Source organism: Eptesicus fuscus, chromosome 1, assembly GCF_027574615.1.
Source record: "Eptesicus fuscus isolate TK198812 chromosome 1, DD_ASM_mEF_20220401, whole genome shotgun sequence".
Taxonomy (NCBI): domain Eukaryota; kingdom Metazoa; phylum Chordata; class Mammalia; order Chiroptera; family Vespertilionidae; genus Eptesicus; species Eptesicus fuscus.
Window position 1 is genome coordinate 109,390,841 of NC_072473.1, and position 19,535 is coordinate 109,410,375.

Below are 19,535 nucleotides of genomic sequence, written 5' to 3' on the forward strand. Positions count from 1 at the left end.
TCTGGCTTCACCCGTACCCAGGGACGCTTGGCCTCTCCCAGACCCAGGGGCACGTGGCCTCACCCGGGCCTAGGTGCACGAGGCCTCACCCGGATCCAGGGACACATGGTCGCACCCGGACCCAGGGACGCTTGGCCTCTCCCAGACCCAGGGCCACTTGGGCTCACCCGGGCCTAGGTGCACGAGGCCTCAGCCGGATCCAGGGACACAAGGTCGCACCCGGACCCAGGGACGCTTGGCCTCTCCCAGACCCAGGGCCACTTGGGCTCACCCGGGCCTAGGTGCACGCGGCCTCACCCGGATCCAGGGACACATGGTCTCACCCGGACCCAGGGATGCTTGGCCTCTCCCAGATCCAGGGCCACTTGGGCTCACCCGGGCCTAGGTGCACGAGGCCTCATCCGGATCCAGGGACACATGGTCGCACCCGGACCCAGGGACGCTTGGCCTCTCCCAGACCCAGGGCCACTTGGGCTCACCCAGGCCTAGGTGCACGAGGCCTCACCTGGATCCAGGGACACATGGTCGCACCCGGAACCAGGGACGCTTGGCCTCTCCCAGACCCAGGGCCACTTGGGCTCACCCGGGCCTAGGTGCACGAGGCCTCATCCGGATCCAGGGACACATGGTCGCACCCGGACCCAGGGACGCTTGGCCTCTCCCAGACCCAGGGCCACTTGGGCTCACCCAGGCCTAGGTGCACGCGGCCTCACCCGGATCCAGGGACACATGGTCTCACCCGGACCCAGGGATGCTTGGCCTCTCCCAGACCCAGGGCCACTTGGGCTCACCCGGGCCTAGGTGCACGAGGCCTCACCCGGATCCAGGGACACATGGTCTCACCCGGACCGAGGGACGCTTGGCCTCTCCCAGACCCAGGGCCACTTGGGCTCACCCGGGCCTAGGTGCACGAGGCCTCATCCGGATCCAGGGACACATGGTCGCACCCAGACCCAGGGACGCTTGGCCTCTCCCAGACCCAGGGCCACTTGGGCTCACCCGGGCCTAGGTGCACGCGGCCTCACCCGGATCCAGGGACACATGGTCTCACCCGGACCCAGGGACGCTTGGCCTCTCCCAGACCCAGGGCCACTTGGGCTCACCCGGGCCTAGGTGCACGAGGCCTCACCCGGATCCAGGGACACATGGTCGCACCCGGACCCAGGGACGCTTGGCCTCTCCCAGACCCAGGGCCACTTGGGCTCACCCGGGCCTAGGTGCACGCGGCCTCACCCGGATCCAGGGACACATGGTCTCACCCGGACCCAGGGATGCTTGGCCTCTCCCAGAACCAGGGCCACTTGGGCTCACCCGGGCCTAGGTGCACGAGGCCTCACCCGGATCCAGGGACACATGGTCTCACCCGGACCGAGGGACGCTTGGCCTCTCCCAGACCCAGGGCCACTTGGGCTCACCCGGGCCTAGGTGCACGAGGCCTCACCTGGATCCTGGGACACATGGTCTCACCCGGACCCAGGGACGCTTGGCCTCTCCCAGACCCAGGGCCACTTGGGCTCACCCGGGCCTAGGTGCACGCGGCCTCACCCGGATCCAGGGACACATGGTCTCACCCGGACCCAGGGACGCTTGGCCTCTCAGACCCCGGGGCACGTGACCTCACCCATGCCTAGGTGCACGAGGCCTCACCCGGATCCAGGGACACACGGTCTCACCCGGACCCAGGGACGCCTGGCCTCCCCCAGACCCAGGGGCACACGGCCCCACCCGGGCCTAGGTGCACGAGGCCCCACCCGGATCCAGGGGACACATGGTCTCGCCCGGACCTAGGGGTGCGTGGCCTCTCTCAGACCCAGGGGCACGTGGCCTCACCTGGACCTAGGTGCACGAAGCCACCCGGACCCAGGGATGCGTTACCTCTCTCAGACCCCTGGTCGCGTGGTCTCACCCAGATCCAGGGGCTCACGGCCTCACCCGTACTCGGGACCCAGCGTTACCCGGATCCAGGGGCCCACAGCCTCACCCGGACCCAGGGTTTAGAATCGCCCGGACCCAGGGGCACATGGCCTCACCCGAACCCGGAATCCAGCTTCACCTGGAACCAGGGGCGTGTGGCCTCACCCAAACCCAGGGGCGTGAGGCCTCACCTAGACCCAGAGGCGCCAACACCGTTTCTTGATAAAAACCCTTAGCATAGTGGGAATAGAGGGATCATACTTCAACATAATAAAAGCCATATATGACAAACCCACAGCCAACATCATACTTAATGGGCAAAAACTAAAACCATTTCCCCTAAAAACAGGAACAAGACAGGGATGCCCGCTTTCACCACTCCTGTTCAACATAGTACTGGAAGTGCTAGCAATAGCAATTAGACAAGAAGAAGAAATAAAAGGTATTCAAATTTGAAAAGAAGTAGTAAAACTGTTATTATTCGCAGATGACATGATACTTTACATAGAAAACCCTAAAGACTTCATAAAAAAATATTGGATTTAATAAATGAATTAGTTAATGTAGCAGGATACAAAATTAACACCCAGAAATATATGGCATTTTTATACACCATTAGAGGCCTGGTGCACGAATTCATGTACAGGTGGGGTCTGGCTGGCTCGCCCGATGGGGGCAAATCAGGCCAGGCCTACAGTAGTGGGGAGGGGCCACAGGTGGTTGGCTGACCGGCCCTACCCCTGATAAGGGTGTTGGGGGTCGATTAGGGGTAGGGCCAGAATGTGGAAGGGTTGTGGGTGGTTGGCCAGCTGGCCCTGCCCCTAATCCACCACCAACATCCTGATCGGGGCTGGCACTTTTATATATATAGATAGTGAACTTACAGAAAGAGAGAATAAAAAAACATCCCATTTACCATTGCAACAACAAGAAATAAGATACCTAGGAATAAACTTAACTAATGAGGTAAAAGACCTCTACTCAGAAAACTACAGGACGTTGAAAAAAGAGATATGAAGACATAAACAAATGGAAGACTATACTGTGTTAAAGGATTGGTAGAATCAACATCATTTAAATGTCCATACTATCCAAAGCAATTTATAGATTCAATGTAATTCCCATTAAAATACCAACAGCCTATTTCAAAGACCTAGAACAAACTCTCCAAAAATTCATCTGGAATAAAAAAAGACCCCATGGCCACAGCAATCCTGAGAAAGAAGAACAAAGTTGGAGGATCACAATACCAGATATCAAGCTATATTACAAAGCTATGGTCCTCAAAACTGCCTGGCACTGGCACAAGAACAGACATATTGACCAATGGAACAGAAGAGAGAACCCAGAAATTGACCCAAGTCAATATGCTCAATCAATATTTCACAAAGGAGGCAAGAGCATACAATGGAGTCAAGATAGTCTATTCAATAAATGGTGTTGGGAAAATTGGACAGATACATGCAAAAAAATGAAACTAGGACACCAACTTACACCATACACAAAAATAAATTCAAAATGGATAAAACACTTAAGTGTAAGATGGGAAACCATAAAAATCTTAGAGGAATCCACTGGCAGCAAAATATCAGACTTATGTCATAGCAATATCTTTACTGATACAGCTACTAGGGCAATGGAAACCAAGGAGAAAAGAAATACATGGGACTACATAAAAATAAAAATCTTCTGCACAGCAAAATAAACCATCAACAAAACACCAAGAAAGCTCACTGCATGCAAGAACACATTTGCCATTGTTATCTCTGATAAGTATTTAAATCTCCAAAATTTATAGGGAACTCATACAACTTAAAAAAAGAAGATAATCGAATAAAAAATGGGCAAAGGACCTAGTCACTTTTTGAAAGGACATAAGGAAGGCCAAGAGACATATGAAAACATGCTCAAAGTCACTAATCATCAGAGATGCAAATCAAAACAACAATGAGGTACCATCTCACACCTGTCAGAATGGCTATCAACAAATGACAAGTGCTGGCGAGGATGCGGAGCAAAAAAGGAACCCTCGTGCACTGCTGGTGGGAATGCAGACTGGTGCAGCCACTGTGGAGAACAGTATGGAGTTTCCTCAAAAAACTGAAAATGGAACTCCCATTTGACCCAGTAATCCCACTTCTAAGAATATATCCCAAGAAATCAGAAACACTAATCAGAAAGGATATATGCACCCCTATGTTCATAGCAGCACAATTCACCATAGCTAAGATTTGGAAACAGCTTAAGTGCCCATCAGCAGATGAGTGGATTAAAAAACAGTGGTACATCTACACAATGGAATACTACACTGCGGTAAAAAAGAAGGAGTTCTTACCATTTGCAACAATATGGATGGAGATGGAGAGCATTATGCTAAGTGAAATAAGCCAGTCGGAGAAAGATAAATATCACATGCTCTCACTCATTTGTGGAATATAATGAACAACATAAACTGATGAACAAAACAGATCCAGAGACAGAGAAACATCAATCAGAACATCAAACCTCAGGGAAGGTAGGGGATGGTGGAGGTGAGGGGGAGAGATCAAACAAAGGACTTACATGCATGCATATAAGCCTAATCAATGGACACAGACAACATGGGGGTGGGGGCATGAATGGGGGTGAGGGGTAATGGGGGAATAAGGATATATATGTAATAGCTTAATCAATAAAGAAATTAAAAAATAAATGATTCCAAAAAATTAACAGCTTCATTGACGTATAATTGGTTCAATAAATTGCATACATTTTAAGGGTATAATTTGATAAATTTGACATATGTATATAGCCATAAACCAATCGCCACAATCAAAATAATGATATATCCATCATTCTCCAGAATTTCCTCACTCCCACCCCTCCCTGTCCTCCACCTCCTGACAATCACTTAACTGCTGTCACTATAGATTAATTTTCATTTTCTAGATATTTATATAATGGAATCATAGAGTATGTAATTTAAAAAAAATTTGGCTTCTTTCACTTAGTGTAATATTTTTGAAATTCATCCATGTGGTAACATGTATCAATACATTATTCCTTTTCATGGCTGAGTACAATTCCATTTCATATATGCGTATATGTAAAATATCACAATTGGTTTTCCCTTCCTTACTTAATTTTATTTTTTCTGTAGTACTTATCACCATAGTTTGTTGTCTACCAGAATTAAGGTCCTCAAGGGAAGGGACTTTGTGTACTGTTATAGCCACAGTGCTTGGCACATAGGTGCTCAATTAATATTTGATGAATGACTTCATTTACTCCCATGGCTTCAGTTTTCATTTGTATGCTGATTACTTCTATGGGTGCAGAAGTGTGTTGAGTCACCAGTAAAGAGCTGAGAATGACAAAGGTTTCTATTGCTGGGAAACTTGATGGATGATGATCATTAACTGAGATACCAGTACAGAAGATGGAACTGTGTGTGTGTGTGTGTGTGTGTGTGTGTGTGTGTGTGTGTGTGTGTGTGTTTATGAGATATATTGAGTTCAGTTTTGGGCATGCTAAATCTGAGATTCCCATAAAGTAGTTGAAAATGTAGGATTTTGGATCTTAGAAAAGAGGTGAGGACTGGATTAGGGAGTTAACAGTTGTATGGGTTCAGATAAGATCATCCAGAGAGGAGATGTAGAATGAAGGAGAGGGTCAATAAAATTTAAGTGATAGGCAGGAGAAGAGGAAGCAAGAAAAGACAGATAAAAATGGCCATAGCAGTAGGTGCATGTGTGTGTGGGGTGGGGTGGGGTGGGGTGGGGTGGGGTGGGGTGGGGTGGGGAGGGGGTAGATTCACTAAAACAAGGGAGAAAGAGTGTTTTAAGAAGTAGAGATTGGTCAACTGTGAAGGATGTTATAAAAAGTCACATTGAAGCATGGAGGCATGGAACAAACTAACACACTCAATGTGGGGGTGGGAGGATGAGGCGAGATAAGTAAAATAATTTATATACTTATATGCATAGCCCATGGACACAGACAATATGATGGTGAAGACCTGGGGGTGGGGCTGGGTAGGAGCTGGGTGGAGAGGGGCAAAGGTTGGGAAAATGAAAGACATTTGTAATACTGTCAACAGCCATATATATATATATATATATATATATATATATATATATATATATATATATATATGTCACATTGGATGAAGACTCAGAATATGTTCTGATTTGGCAAATCTTTATGGAAATGCAAAAATAAAAAGCATTCTGCATCATAATGGAGGCAGCAGTGAAATAGCTCAGGAGTTCAAAGGAACAAGAGTTCTGCATTTGTGATAGAACTATAATTTTGGAGTTCCAAGGAATTTGGTGATTGCCTGAATGTTAATATTGTACTCTGGGTGTTTCCTCTGTAACTCTTGCCTTAGATCTTTAATTAAAATTATAACAACAACAAAGGTTTGGTATGATACTGCTGTTTTATACATTTATCCCCCAAAAAAGCAACATTGGGTTGACCAGGCATGCATTTCATTAGGAAATCATAACTGGAATTTTGAAAATTACTTCTTGGTTATGTTTTCATTTGTAAATTATAATCAGAAAAAATAAATTGTAGGGGTGTAGATTAATCTTTTAACAGACATTAAATATCGCTATTCAATGGCGTATACTTGGTGCTATAAATTAAACTTATGCAGAATTTATGAGTCAAACCTAGGCAATTAATTCTAATGGTTATTCAAATAGAATCAGTCATAAGGATAATTGGGAGGAAGGGATTAATTAAGATAAACAATAATTTTGAATAATCAACATTTTACTGTACTTTAAAAGAAATGCATTGTTTTGGCCTCTGCCTCTTTTCTGTGTGTGAGTGTAGTATATGTGATATTCTGCTTACTGAAACATGAAAAACTTGTTTGTTTCAGGATCAGATTTGCAAGTATGTCTCCCCAAGGGCCCAACATGCTGCTCAAGAAAGATGGAAGAAAAATACCAACTAACAGCACGATTGAACATGGAACAACTGCTTCAGTCTGCAAGTATGGAGCTCAAGTTCTTAATTATTCAGAATGCTGCAGTTTTCCAAGGTGAGTTCTGGCGATCATTTTAAATGTGGTGCTCAGAGGTATCATTATGTGGGTACTTGGCTTTCAAAAGCTAAGTATAAGTTATAAATTACCATTATAGCATTAATGCATGATATAAAAACCTCCCAGTAAAAAAAAATTCTGTTTAAGAAAAACATGTTTTTTTAAAGACGTTTCATTCCAATCTTTGGAAAGGTGGATATTGGCAAAAAAAATCATCGTCCAAGGACATACTGTTTATCTGTTTGTAAAAGGTTATAAATTCCTTTAGAAAGAGTAAATGATATTTTTTTTCAAATAACCTGTAAGACTTGCTTAAAGAACAAAAATAGTTTACTTAAATACTAGTTTTCTCCAGGCATGAGTTAGATAGTTCTGAAACATGCACAAACTCCTTCTGACCACTGGGACCATTTCCATTTAAGAGGGGAAACTGGTTTGATGGCTCTACATTTTCTCATTTGTGTGAGTGGTTTTCACTTCATGTGAGTTTCAGTTCTTACTATATCTGTGTATGACTATAAAATAATCTGTTGTGGCATTGCCAGATGTGTAGGAAATTGCATTTCTCTTTGCTAACTTGTAGGAGTGGCAGGATGGGGAGTACCTCCTTTGATTCAAAGACCCAGCTAGGGATGGTAATGATAGGGGTAACAGTATTGGTAATAGCAAGCATGTATATAGCATTATATGCTAGGTAATCTTATAAATGCTTTACATATATTAATCCATTTAATCCTCAAAATAATCCTGTAATGGAAGTATTATTATTATTATCCCTATTTTATGGATTAAAAATCCAAGGCACAGAATGGCTAAGTAACTTGCCCAAGGTCACACAACTAATAAGAGGTGAAAGCAGGATTTGAACCCAGGCAGCTTGGTTTTTAAAGTCTATACTTTTAACAACCTCAGTATGCTGCCTCCTGTGAGGGAAAATTAATTAAGGATATTGGGGCTTTCTTTTATTTTCTCTTAAGCAGATGCAATCAGCTGCCTTTTTCTTGCCCTGCAAAGAAAGAATTGAGGTTTTATAGAAAAAATAATAATTCTGACTACTTGATATTCCAAATCTTTAGAGTTATAGTACCTTTATTAAAATTAACGTCTTTGAATTGTAAGGTGGTTTGATTATAGCTTATTTTGTATGTTATAATGAAATTCTTAGAATTAGCTTACAAAATTATTCAAATTAGCTAATAAATCATACATTCACAACAGTTTCTTGGGATAAAACTTCAGGGGATGTTGGGTTGATTATATGAAGTACAATATATCAGCTTGAAGTATTTTTTAACCTATTTAGCAGTCAGACTCTTGTGAATAGTTTGTTGAGACTAACAATTTGGCAATAGAATGAATAATTTAAGGTGATTTTAAAAATACATCTACCATTCATGTACCTCTTAGATTGGCTTTGGAGCTGATCTGCTGGCTGAAAATGGGCGTGATAAGAAGTGATGTAACATGAGAATTGGGTTGAAGATGAGAGCTGAATCTTACTCTTTGGGGTGTTAAGGTGCTTTTTCAGAATGAAGTATTTGTGATTTGTTTAATTCCAAGAATAACCAGGCCCACAGATATCTTACTACTATTGCCTGCCTGGAGGGGTTTGATAGAGTGATCACATTGGTATTCTAGCATACAGAGTAGTTGACATGACTCTCGATCTGAAGGCTTTGGGTGTAAGCATCTCTGTCCAGTCCTGCATTTTGCACATTGTTTTCTAGGCCTGGAACAGCACAAGACTAGGTGAGAAAGGGAGTTCTTGCAAGATTTTTATTGGATTAATTTAAAGATACGGCTGCTGTGGCATGGATTTTGAACATTAGTCATGTAAACAGATTGTGGCAATGGGGAGCAGCACCTACTAGTTGTATTTCTCTCTCTCTCTCTCTCTCTCTCTCTCTCTCTCTCTCTCTCTCTCTCTCTCACACACACACACACACACATGCACACACACATAGTACATGTATTTTTAAAATCACCTTAAATTATTCAAATTGTGCAGACAGACAGAAGGCCAACTCTAGCAAAGGAACATAGAGACAACTAGATGATATCTGAACTCATTGTGCTGCCTTCTTCCTTGTCACTATACTGTGTACTTGTTCTTTATCTTGTTTCATTCTCTTTCCCTGCTTCATAGGAAAAAGATAGACTCTGATGCCAGACCTCAAGACAATTATGTCATATTTGTAGAGGCATTGTCCCCAGAATCCTTTGTATGACAAACATTTGGGGAGACAAGACTAAAATCAGAGACCCCTACACGATGATAAATGGGGAGGGGCACAGTTGTTTTTTTCCTAAAATATATTTCCTCCCCAAGATGCTGGTAGATCAAATTATTGAGAAAATTGCTCCAATACTTCATACATATGAAATTAGATGTGAGCTATTCTCTCCACCACATGAAGTTGAAGAAAGCTCATCCTGATCTTGGCCCAGATCCACAATCTATTTAGGATTCCACTTGGGGGTATTTAAGCAGTGAGTACTCTCTGCAAATACATGCACGGTTCCTCGAGCAATCCTTATTGCCTTGATTTGGATTTTATGTCTTCATTTGCAGGAAGCCTTTGCCCTCATAAATGAGCCTGGGGCTCTTTGCTACAGTGGTTGGAGTGCTGTATTGCTAATGTTGTTTTGATAATGATTGAAGCATTAAAGAAAGTTGTACTTTATTTTCAATCTTTGCATTGCCTCGTTTCCTAAATTTAATTTACTTAGATGTACTTAGTAAAATGGGGCAGCACAGTCGTTTTTTGTTTCTGCTTAATTAATTCTTTTTGAAAAACTATTAAAAGTAGGTTTTCTTTTCTATTTTTTCTCCCCTACCTAATAATAATTATGATGATAATGATAATACTAGTGGCAATTTATTAAGTGCCTACTATATGATGTTTACTTTTATACAATTATCTCATTTAATTTTCCCAGAAGCCCTAAGAGGTTAATATGATAATTATCTCCATTTTACAGATGAAGAAAGTCATTGAAGCCACAGTATCTTTCAAGCCATCATGTGATAATATTTTTCTTTTTCTCAGTGTGCTTAAAGTTAAATAAAATTAAGAAGTTTTAGGATTTGTGGTCCTTGAGAAGAAAAATGGGACCAAATTCTGAATTTTTCATTGCATCTTCACCACTTCTATACCTTCAAGCTTTGAGTTCTGTTTTCTTTGTAGAATTTTATGATAGCTTTTAACCTTGTGCTAATCAGGAAATATTTGGGGTATTTCTAGGTTTTTTTCTGTATGTTGGACGATTCCAGTTTTCCCCAAGGTGCCACTGACTTTGAGTGAGAATAAACTCTTTAGAATGTAGTAACACTTTGCTTTTCTGGAAGTTGCCTATCCTATACCTTGAACTCTCTTCATCAGAGAGGAGAAGTAGTGGTTAAGCAGAAATCGTATCTGTGTACCTAAATGCCAAGGAGCTCCAGCTTATTTAGTTGACTCATCTGAGAGCTCCTTGGGACCTTGTACAGAGGCTACTAATGTTCTAAATTTATGCATAGTCTTTATAAGTTTGATTTTCCAGTTTTCTATCCAGTAGTAAATAAGCAGTTAAATAGAAGGGTTATAAAATATTGCTGGAGGGAGGTACATATAACCAGCAAGAAGTTATGAGTGACAGTAAGGGTGGAGGACATGAAATTGGACTCAAGAACTCACTGAATGTGGCAATTGGGGGCTTTTAGTAGAGAGGTATATCTCTACATGCCTCAGTAGACCCTGTATTATAGTCGATCCAATAACTGATATTCATAGAATCAGTAAGGAAAGATAAAAATATTTTAATTTTTTCTTAATATTTCCATTTTATTTAATTTTTATTTTTTAATTTTTAATAAATCTTTATTGTTCAGATTATTACAGTTGTTCCTCTTTTTTCCCCCCCATAGCTCCCCTCCACCCAGTTCCCACCCCATCCTCTGCCCTTACCCCGCCCCACTGTCCTAATCCATAGGTGTACGATTTTTGTCCAGTCTCTTCCCTCACCCCTCACACTCCCTTCCCCCCGAGAATTGTCAGTTCATTCCCTTTCTATGCCCTTGATTCTATTATATTCACCAGTTTATTCTGTTCATCAGATTTTTTACTCACTTGCTTTTAGATTCACTTGTTGATAAATATGTATTTGTTGTTTATAATTTTTATCTTTACCTTTTTCTTCTTCTTCCTCCTCTTAAAGAATACCCTTCAGCATTTCATATAATAGTGGTTTGGCAGTGATGAACTCCTTTAGCTTTTTCTTATCTGTGAAGCTCTTTATCTGACCTTCAATTCTGAATGATAGCTTTGCTGGGTAGAGTAATCTTTGTTGTAGGTTCTTGCTATTCATCTTTGAATATTTCTTGCCACTCCCTTCTGGCCTGCATAGTTTCTGTTGAGAAATCAGCTGACAATCATATGGGTACTCCCTTGTAGGTAACTAACTGTTTTTCTCTTGCTGCTTTTAATATTCTCTCTTTGTCTTTTGCTCTTGGCATTTTTTAAAAAAATAAATCTTTATTGTTCAGATTATTACAGGTGTTCCTCTTTTCCCCCCTCCATATCTCCCCTCCACCTGATTCCCCACCCCACCCCATGTCCTTATACCCCGCCACTGTCTTCATCCATAGGTGTAAGATTTTGCTCTTTGCATTTTAATTATGATGTGTCTTGGTGTGGTCCTCTTTGGATTCCTTTTGTTTGGGTTTTTCTGCACTTCCTGGACTTGTAAGTCTATTTCTTTCACCAGGTAGGGGAAGTTTTCTGTCATTATTTCTTCAAATAGGTTTTCAATATCTTGCTCTCTCTCTTCTGGCACCCCCATAATTCAGATGTTGGTACGCTTGAAGTTGTCCCAGAGGCTTCTTACACTATCTTCATATTTTTGGATTCTTTTTTCTTTTCTAGTTGGGTTTTTTTTTTGCTTCTTCGTATTTCAAATCTTTGACTTGATTCTTGCGCTCCTCTAGTCTGCTGTTCGATCTCTGTATATTATTCTTTATTTCAGTCAGTGTATGCTTAATTTCTAGTTGGTCCTTTTTCATATCCTTGAGGGACTCACTAAATTTATCGGTGGTTTCTAGAAGATTCTTGAAAAACCTTATAACCGTGGTTTTGAACTCTATATCCAGTAGTTTGCTTTCCTCCATTTCTGTCATTTGTGACCCGTTTCTTTGTCTCTGCAATTTGGCTGCTTCCCTGTGTTGATAGAGTGGCTTTGTGTGATAGGTGTCTATAGGGCCCAGTGGCTCAGCCTCCCCAGTTACCTGAGGTGGACACTCTTGCTGCACCCCTTTGTGGGCTGTTTGCACAGTCTTGTTGTAGTTAAGCTTTGATTGTTGTTGGTATCATTGGGAGGAATTGACCTCCAGGCCAATTGGCTGTAAGGATCAGTTGTGTCTACGATGGGAGAACTTCTGTGCTGGAGACCCTCTTATGGGGCAGCACTTACTTCAGTGGGGCTTTGGTGCTCACTGAGTCTGCCCCTTGAGTGTGTCCCTTATGGACCTGAGGAGTTGTAATCTGGATGGTTCCACTCTGACCACTGGGTACACTGGCTCTTGAATCTCCAAGGAGGTACAAATTTAGCTCTGCCTGAGGCCACCCAGCAGGAGCTATGGAGAGATCTGCAGATTCCTTCTCTTTGTTTGGGGTTTGGAGGTGCCCAGATGAGGCCAAGCTGTGAAGCAATGCAAGGTGCTGTGGAGCCTTGGGCCTTCTTTTGGAAGTTCTAGGGCTCTCTGTCCCAGCTGCAGTTTGTTAGGTAATTTTAGATTTCAAAGGGCCAGGCCATTCATATGCAAAAGCCATTGCACACAGCTGGGGTGGGGTTGTAAATTGGGTGGGGCAGGGTCTCAGGGAATCAACAGGGCAGAGCAAACAGCAATGGCTAACCTTCAGCCCTGCCCTAAGAGGCCCCCAGGTCTCAGTGTCCCACGGCAATTGCTGCAAGCACTTCTGAGAGACAGCCGCCCTCGTGTTCCGGCCCGATGCCAGACAATCCAGTTTCTCCCCGTATGAGTCTGGGTCTCCAGAGTCTCACCTGGAACTGGAGTTCAGAGCAGTCGGGAGCTTGTGTCTCCCTCTCAACTGAAAAAGACAACCACATCCTCAGTTGCCAGCCCTTTGGGCGCTTGCGCCTCTGTACCTCCACACTTTACTTCCGCACCTCCTCTGAGTCTCATTGTGCTTTTCTCTTCCCTTCTAGTTGTAGAATTTCCACTCAACCAGCCTTCCTGTGGTTCTGGATGATGTCCATTTTGGCTTTCAGTTGTAGTTTAGAAGTGGTTGTGTGAGGCAGCAAGTTCAGGTGTTTACTTATGCCTCCGTCTTGGTTTCTCTCTAATATTTCCATTTTAAATGGCTAAAAATTTTTGTTGCTTAAAGGCATTGAAAGAAACACTGGATTTGGAGTAAAAAAATCTAAGTTATAATTCTCATTCTGTATTTATAAGCTTTATGACTTTGAGTCATTATTTAGATGTGAATAGCCTCAGTTTTCTTATCTGCAAAATGGGGATGATAATGATAGTCCTGTTTTACTCACAGACTAGAGATAACGTATGTTAAAGTGTCTTGAAAACTGTAAAACACAATATACATGCATTATGATCTAGACAGCTCATTTGTGTAGACTGCTTCACCTCAGTGGTGCCAGATAAATGAGGCATTACTGTCACAGTCATTAACTCAAACAAAGCTGGAGTTCATGATGTAATTCAACAACTCTTGCCACATACAGATGATATTCAAACTGCACAGGTGGGAGAGCACTGAGGCAAAGGACCCTTTGAAAAAGGGGTTTATATTGTGCATTCTTGGATGTAAAGCTGTGCTGTTTGAAATGTCAATAGTGCCAGGTCCAATCCTTTTTCAGCTGCTCTTCTGGCTCCTGTCTGGTATATTTTACACACAAACAAGGAGTTACATCAGAAAGAAGTTGTTGTGCTTAGGCTGTATTTTAATTACATTTTCTGGTCCATACTACCATGGTAGAGAGAAGGAAAAGAGGAGTCAAATTTTAGATATCTTCAGTTGAGCTCCACTGAGTGTTGGAAAGCTTTCTTCTACCTGATTTCTGTGGAGGAGATGAAAAAAAACTTTGAATGGGGTGGGGGATAATGTTTCTATGCTTCTTCTGTTTTTCCTCTCCCTATTTTTCCATTTCCATCTGCTCTTGACAGTTCTTACACTTTTTTTTGGTCAGATCCTGTCTCTCCTACTCACCTTAAATAAAATTGACCTTGGTTTGAACACCTTTTTCCATCAGCTGAGAGCAATTTCTCCAGTAATTTCTGCTTGAAATAACTGTTTAGGGATATTATTCAAACAAAGCTTTTTTCCTTCATAGTTAATATGTAACTAAATAATTTCCTGAATATTGATAAACATTTTTTTGAGATTCAATCATTTGTTAATTTAGTTTTTATAATGTAGTGGAGCTTCTAAGTGAGTACCGAGCAATTTTTTTTCCATTTCACAATTTTTTTTCCTTTTAGTTTGACAGTTCTCCTGCCCATGCTCCAGCTCTGAGTCCCTGACTCAAACTGCTGGCCATTCTGTCACAACCTTTTCTTCTTAGAAAATAATATATGGGTGAGAATAAATATATGGGAGAGAATAATTACATTGATATATAATTAAGAATTTAATTCATTTACCAGGGCTAAATATATTAACATTAAACTGAATAGAAGAATTTTAGGAATGCAAACCATAACCATGAGTGAGGTTATATACCCTTGAAAATGTAAATTATTAATCAAACCACTCATCTGTATAGCAAAGCTCTAGTAATCCCATTATAAAAGGGTGAGTTTCTCATCAGATCCCAGAAGATGCTGGCTTTAATTAGGGTACTTTTATGGCCCTGACTCAGAGATTTTGGTTACAAAGTTTTAAAAAATGTGATTGTTTAACTATTAGTGCTATTGGGAAAACAATTGGAAACTGGGTGTTTAAAGTCATTTCAGTTTTAAACTAAGAACTTCTGGATTCAATTCAGTTTCAAAATTATGTGGTTTTAGCAGAGCTAGAGACTGGGGAGTTATAAATCTTTCCTGTACTCCCTATTGATTTAGAAAAGTCAGTCATTAGACTGAAAACTGTTTAATAAAAAGGGTTTGGAAAAAATGACTCAGTGTGCAACAGAGACTGTTCTGGGGCCAATCTGAGGTATAGAGATAATGCAGATTAAGTCTTTACCTTAGCCCATGCCACTTGATTTAGTGGGACTTAGAACTCACAACCTGTAACTGCCATAAATTCCTGACCACCTTCTCACTAGTTATCCCAAGAAAGTAAATTAAAGGACATTGTCCCTGCCCTGTAGACACTTCCAGGAAAAAAACCCACTTTTACCTAGAGTGATTTCTTCCCACCCCTCCCACACTGGGATTTTTTTTATTTTCTGAAAGCATATGTTCCTCCTTCTCTTTCCATCTCACTGAGCTGCAATACCTGATATCAGAGTAATGAAGCATATGTTTGAGAGATTTGAATTCTGTCAGTAGAGTGGAGGTAAAAACAATTTTCCTCTAAGCTGGAAGTAATAACATAGAAATTTAAAAGACCTTTTCTTCTATTGACTGTGGGATGCCTCCAGGGGCTGGATACACACTTGTACTCCTTCTTTTCCTTCATCCCATCTTTCAGTCATCAGGTCTTGTATCTTCCTTTATACTTCCTTACATCTTTTTTCTACATTCCGTCTCTGGGTCTCATTGATCACATGTTGATGCCTTGTAGTTCTGTCTGATTTTCATTCCAACCTCCATCAACTCACATCTAGACTACCAGCAAAGACAGAACTGGGTTTCATGCTTTTAGTATCCGCCTTTATTTCCCAGCTCATCAATGGAGGGTCATTATTAAGAGGGCTGGGTTTGAATGAGTTTGAGTGGGTATAGGTAGGAGACATGGGGCTAGTATGGAGAAGAGAAAGTTGAGGGCTTGGGGTGAGAATCAGAAACCTCTCTCAAAGTGTTTTACTTGTATTGTCTTATTTAAACCTCACAACAACCCTGAGTTTGGTACTGTTATTAGCCTCATTTTACTGCTGAGAAAGTGGAGGCCTACAAAGCTTAATTAAGTAACTTGTCTAAAGTTACACAGCCAAAAAAATGGCAGACACAGGAATAGAACCTAGCAAATGCAGCTCCAGAGCCTGTGCCCTTAGATGCCATTTGTTATACAGCCTCTGTGTATGTTGTTTCATGGTCATGGGCCATCTCCCCAATTCTAGCTTTCTTTCTTGCAAGGAAATTCTATAGTATTTCATAAAAAAACAACAACCCACATTTGCTGAACAAGTACCTAGCATATCTGAAGGCAGGTATTGTGGGGGATTCAAAGATGAAAGCTACCACACGCCTACCTTCAAGTAGCTCAAATTTCAGTAACTAAGACTTTTATACATGAATAACTTGAGTACAAAGCATTCTAAGAAAAATGCTGTAAGAACAATTTTAGCACTTTTCTATGGGGAGTAGGAGTAGTTCCAGGTTTCATGGGGGGCTCAAAGCTTATACAGTTAGGGGTTCTCTTTAAGAAAAATAATTAAAAATTAAAAATGCAAAATGCCTGTGGCTCTTTTAGTAGGAGGATTGCAAGTGCAGGTCCCTGTAGCTTAAATTTCATTATCTTCACAGGAAATCCGCCTCTGTATGGGAATGTGGGGTTGGAAAAGATTAATTCCAACTAGAAGGTAAAGGTTCTTGGAGGAGATTGCCTTTGTGTATTCTCTAGACAGATGTGACTCTTGATCAAGGAGAAGGGCAGGTGAGGGAGTTAGATAAATTAGTTCACTTATTTTTCTAAATTAAATTAAAAATCTAAACATTATTAATTGCCTACTAGATATGAGTCTTTCTGGACTCCCTGGCTAGCCTTACAGCTTCTCACTCAGTCTTTCCTTTGAAAGGGCATAACACCCAGGGAAGAAACAGAGGGGCATAGTGTGAAAGGCATGGGCTCCGGCTTCAGGAAGACTGGAGTATAATTTTCAACTCTCTACTCCCTCTCTTTGTGACCAAGGGCAAGTCACTTTTCCCTGAGCCATTAATTAAAGTGGATTAAATCAGATGCAGGCTGTGAAGACCTCAGCTCTGTGCTGGACTGTAGGAAATAAATGCATAGTAGCCTTTGTTTTTTTTAATTCCCTCTTATGCATTTGTAAGCATATAAAGCACATTAAATATAATAGGTTTGCTTTGTGTCATTGACTGTCATATGTCTGGCATATACATTTTAAAATTCTTTAATATAATTATAATTAATATAAAAATGCTCTAATATACCTACTCATAATCCTATCATTCAGAGACAATGGCTTGTAACATTTTTGTGTGTTTTCTTTGTGTGTGTGTGTGTGTGTAAGACTAATAGTATACATTTTCTAAATGGTCCCCAAGTGGTCTGAATAAGTTAAAGTAACCTCTAGATCTAACAAGCAATGGCAGACTATGATTTCATTGGTTATATTAGGAAAGGAAGGAGAACAAAAATGATGAAAGGAAATTAGGATATTTATGATGCTTCCCTCTTTTGGTTAAAGTTTTTTAGCATTAGTACTGGACCTGATTAAGTAAAATGTAATAATTAGATTGTATTAGGGTCCATTGTATTCCCTCTCCTGAGATACTGTGTGTTTTCTTTCTAGCACTTACCACATTTGTAGTAAAACATATATGGTTATATGATTAATGTGGGTCTCCTTTACTGGATAATGATATCTCTGAAGATAGGGCTTATTTGTATTCTACCTCACTGCTGTATATCCAGTGAGATAGTTGGCACTCAGTATATGTTTCAGTGAACACACACACACACACACACACACACGCACACACACGCACACACACATTAAAATAAGTAGTACCAGTAAAAATAGATTTCTGGAGACACAAAATGGCGATTGGATAGGCAGATGTGTCCTAAACCTCATCCTGGAGCAGACAGAAGTAACATCTAAATTGAATAACATACACCCAGAATTGGCAAAGTAGACACAGCTGATGAGACAATTTGCAGCCGGGAAGGGCAGAGGACACCTGGAGAACAGCAAGATCGGGGATCTGGGCCTGAGAGAGTTGCAAGACTTCCAAGCCGAGAGAGTCAGAAGAAAGCCGCACAGCACCAAGTCCACATCCCTTGGGGACAGGCATAACATCTGACAGCCTAAGTGGACAGATTGGTCCCACCTGCTTGCAGTCAAGGCTGTGGAGATACACACAAACAGAGCAGTGGTGGATCGCTTGGAACTTCAACATAGTTCTGACTACCTAACAGGAAACTGAGAAGTCGCAGACAGTATGGAAGAGTGGGATCTTAAACCAACCCCCATGGGGCATTAAAACTTGGCTGAAATGAATGACACTTCACTTTTTTATATTTTATCTTTTATTTAAAAATGTTTTCCTTTCTTTTCCTTTTTTTTTTTTTTTTGGTTTGTTTCATTTTTTTGCTTTTTTTTCTTCATCCTACTTTTATTTTTTTATTGTTATATTATCTTATTTTGAATTTTTTTTTTTCTTCTTTTTAAAATTTTCTTCTTATCCACTCACCCTCTTTCTACCTCCTCTATACTGAACTGAGGTCCTCCCCATATTAATTAAATTCCTTAACATTACTTTCTGCATATAAGTTCTGCCTCTACAGATTCTGCCCCCACCCTCTCTTCTGGGTGTTTGTTGTTTGAATTTTTTTTGGTTTATCTGTTTGTTCTGTGGCGTTTTCTTCATACACACACACACACACACACACACACTAGTAGTGGACTGGTGCACAAAATTTGTGCACATTAAAAAGGGATTAATTAGAGGAAATATTTTAATATTGTTATTTGCCCTTTCTCTATAATAGAAGTGTCAGAGATGAAAGAAAATTAGTAAAATGTTTATGAAAATCTTCCTCCTGTCAGAGTCTAGGGCACATCGTGGGGCCCAGAGTCAAGTCCCTGTCCACCCACAGTGCCTCAAAATCATGCAAGACCCATATCCAGATGACCCCACCCCCATTGGGTGAGATCCTGACCCAGCTGGCCCCACCTTTGTCAAGCCCCGCCGGGTGGAGGGTGCAGCCTCAGGGCCCCCTGTCAAGCCTCACCAGGCAGGGGCGTGGTCTGAGGTCCCCCATCCTGGCACTGGGGTGGGGGGGCACAGCCTGAGGTCCCCTGGCCCAGCGCTGGGGCAGGGGATGCGGCCTGAGGTCCCTCGTCCTGGCACCGGGGTGGAGGGTACACCTTGAGGTCTCCCGTCAAGCCCCACCAAGCAGGGGGAATGGCCTAAGGTCCCCTATCAAGCCCTGCCGGGCAGGGGGAGCAGCCTCAGGTCTCCTGCCGTGGCCCAGCGCCATGCAGCCTCAGGTCCCTGCTAATTGCTCGTTAAGGCTCGTTACGGGAACTCAGCCTCCGGGAACTCGGTCTCCACTGTGGTTGCAGCCATCTTGTGTTATGGAAACCCCGCCTCCACTGTGGGCGCCGCCATCTTTGTGATGGTTAATTTGCATATTCCCTCTTTATTAGATAGGATGGTTTTCTTTTTCTCCTTTTTCTTTTCTCTCACCATTTTTTCTTTCCTCAATATCTT

At 41.9% G+C, this 19,535-nt stretch overlaps 1 protein-coding gene across 1 annotated transcript in view; it reads left to right on the forward strand.

Annotated features, from left to right (window-relative positions):
* GPC3 (glypican 3) overlaps window positions 1–19,535 on the forward strand; it is a 518,803-nt gene that overhangs the window by 31,865 nt on the left and 467,403 nt on the right. Inside the window, exon 2 of the mRNA XM_008156949.3 lies at window positions 6,788–6,949. Within this exon, the coding sequence (XP_008155171.1) occupies window positions 6,788–6,949 (162 nt within the window). The remainder of the gene's footprint in view (window positions 1–6,787; window positions 6,950–19,535) is intronic.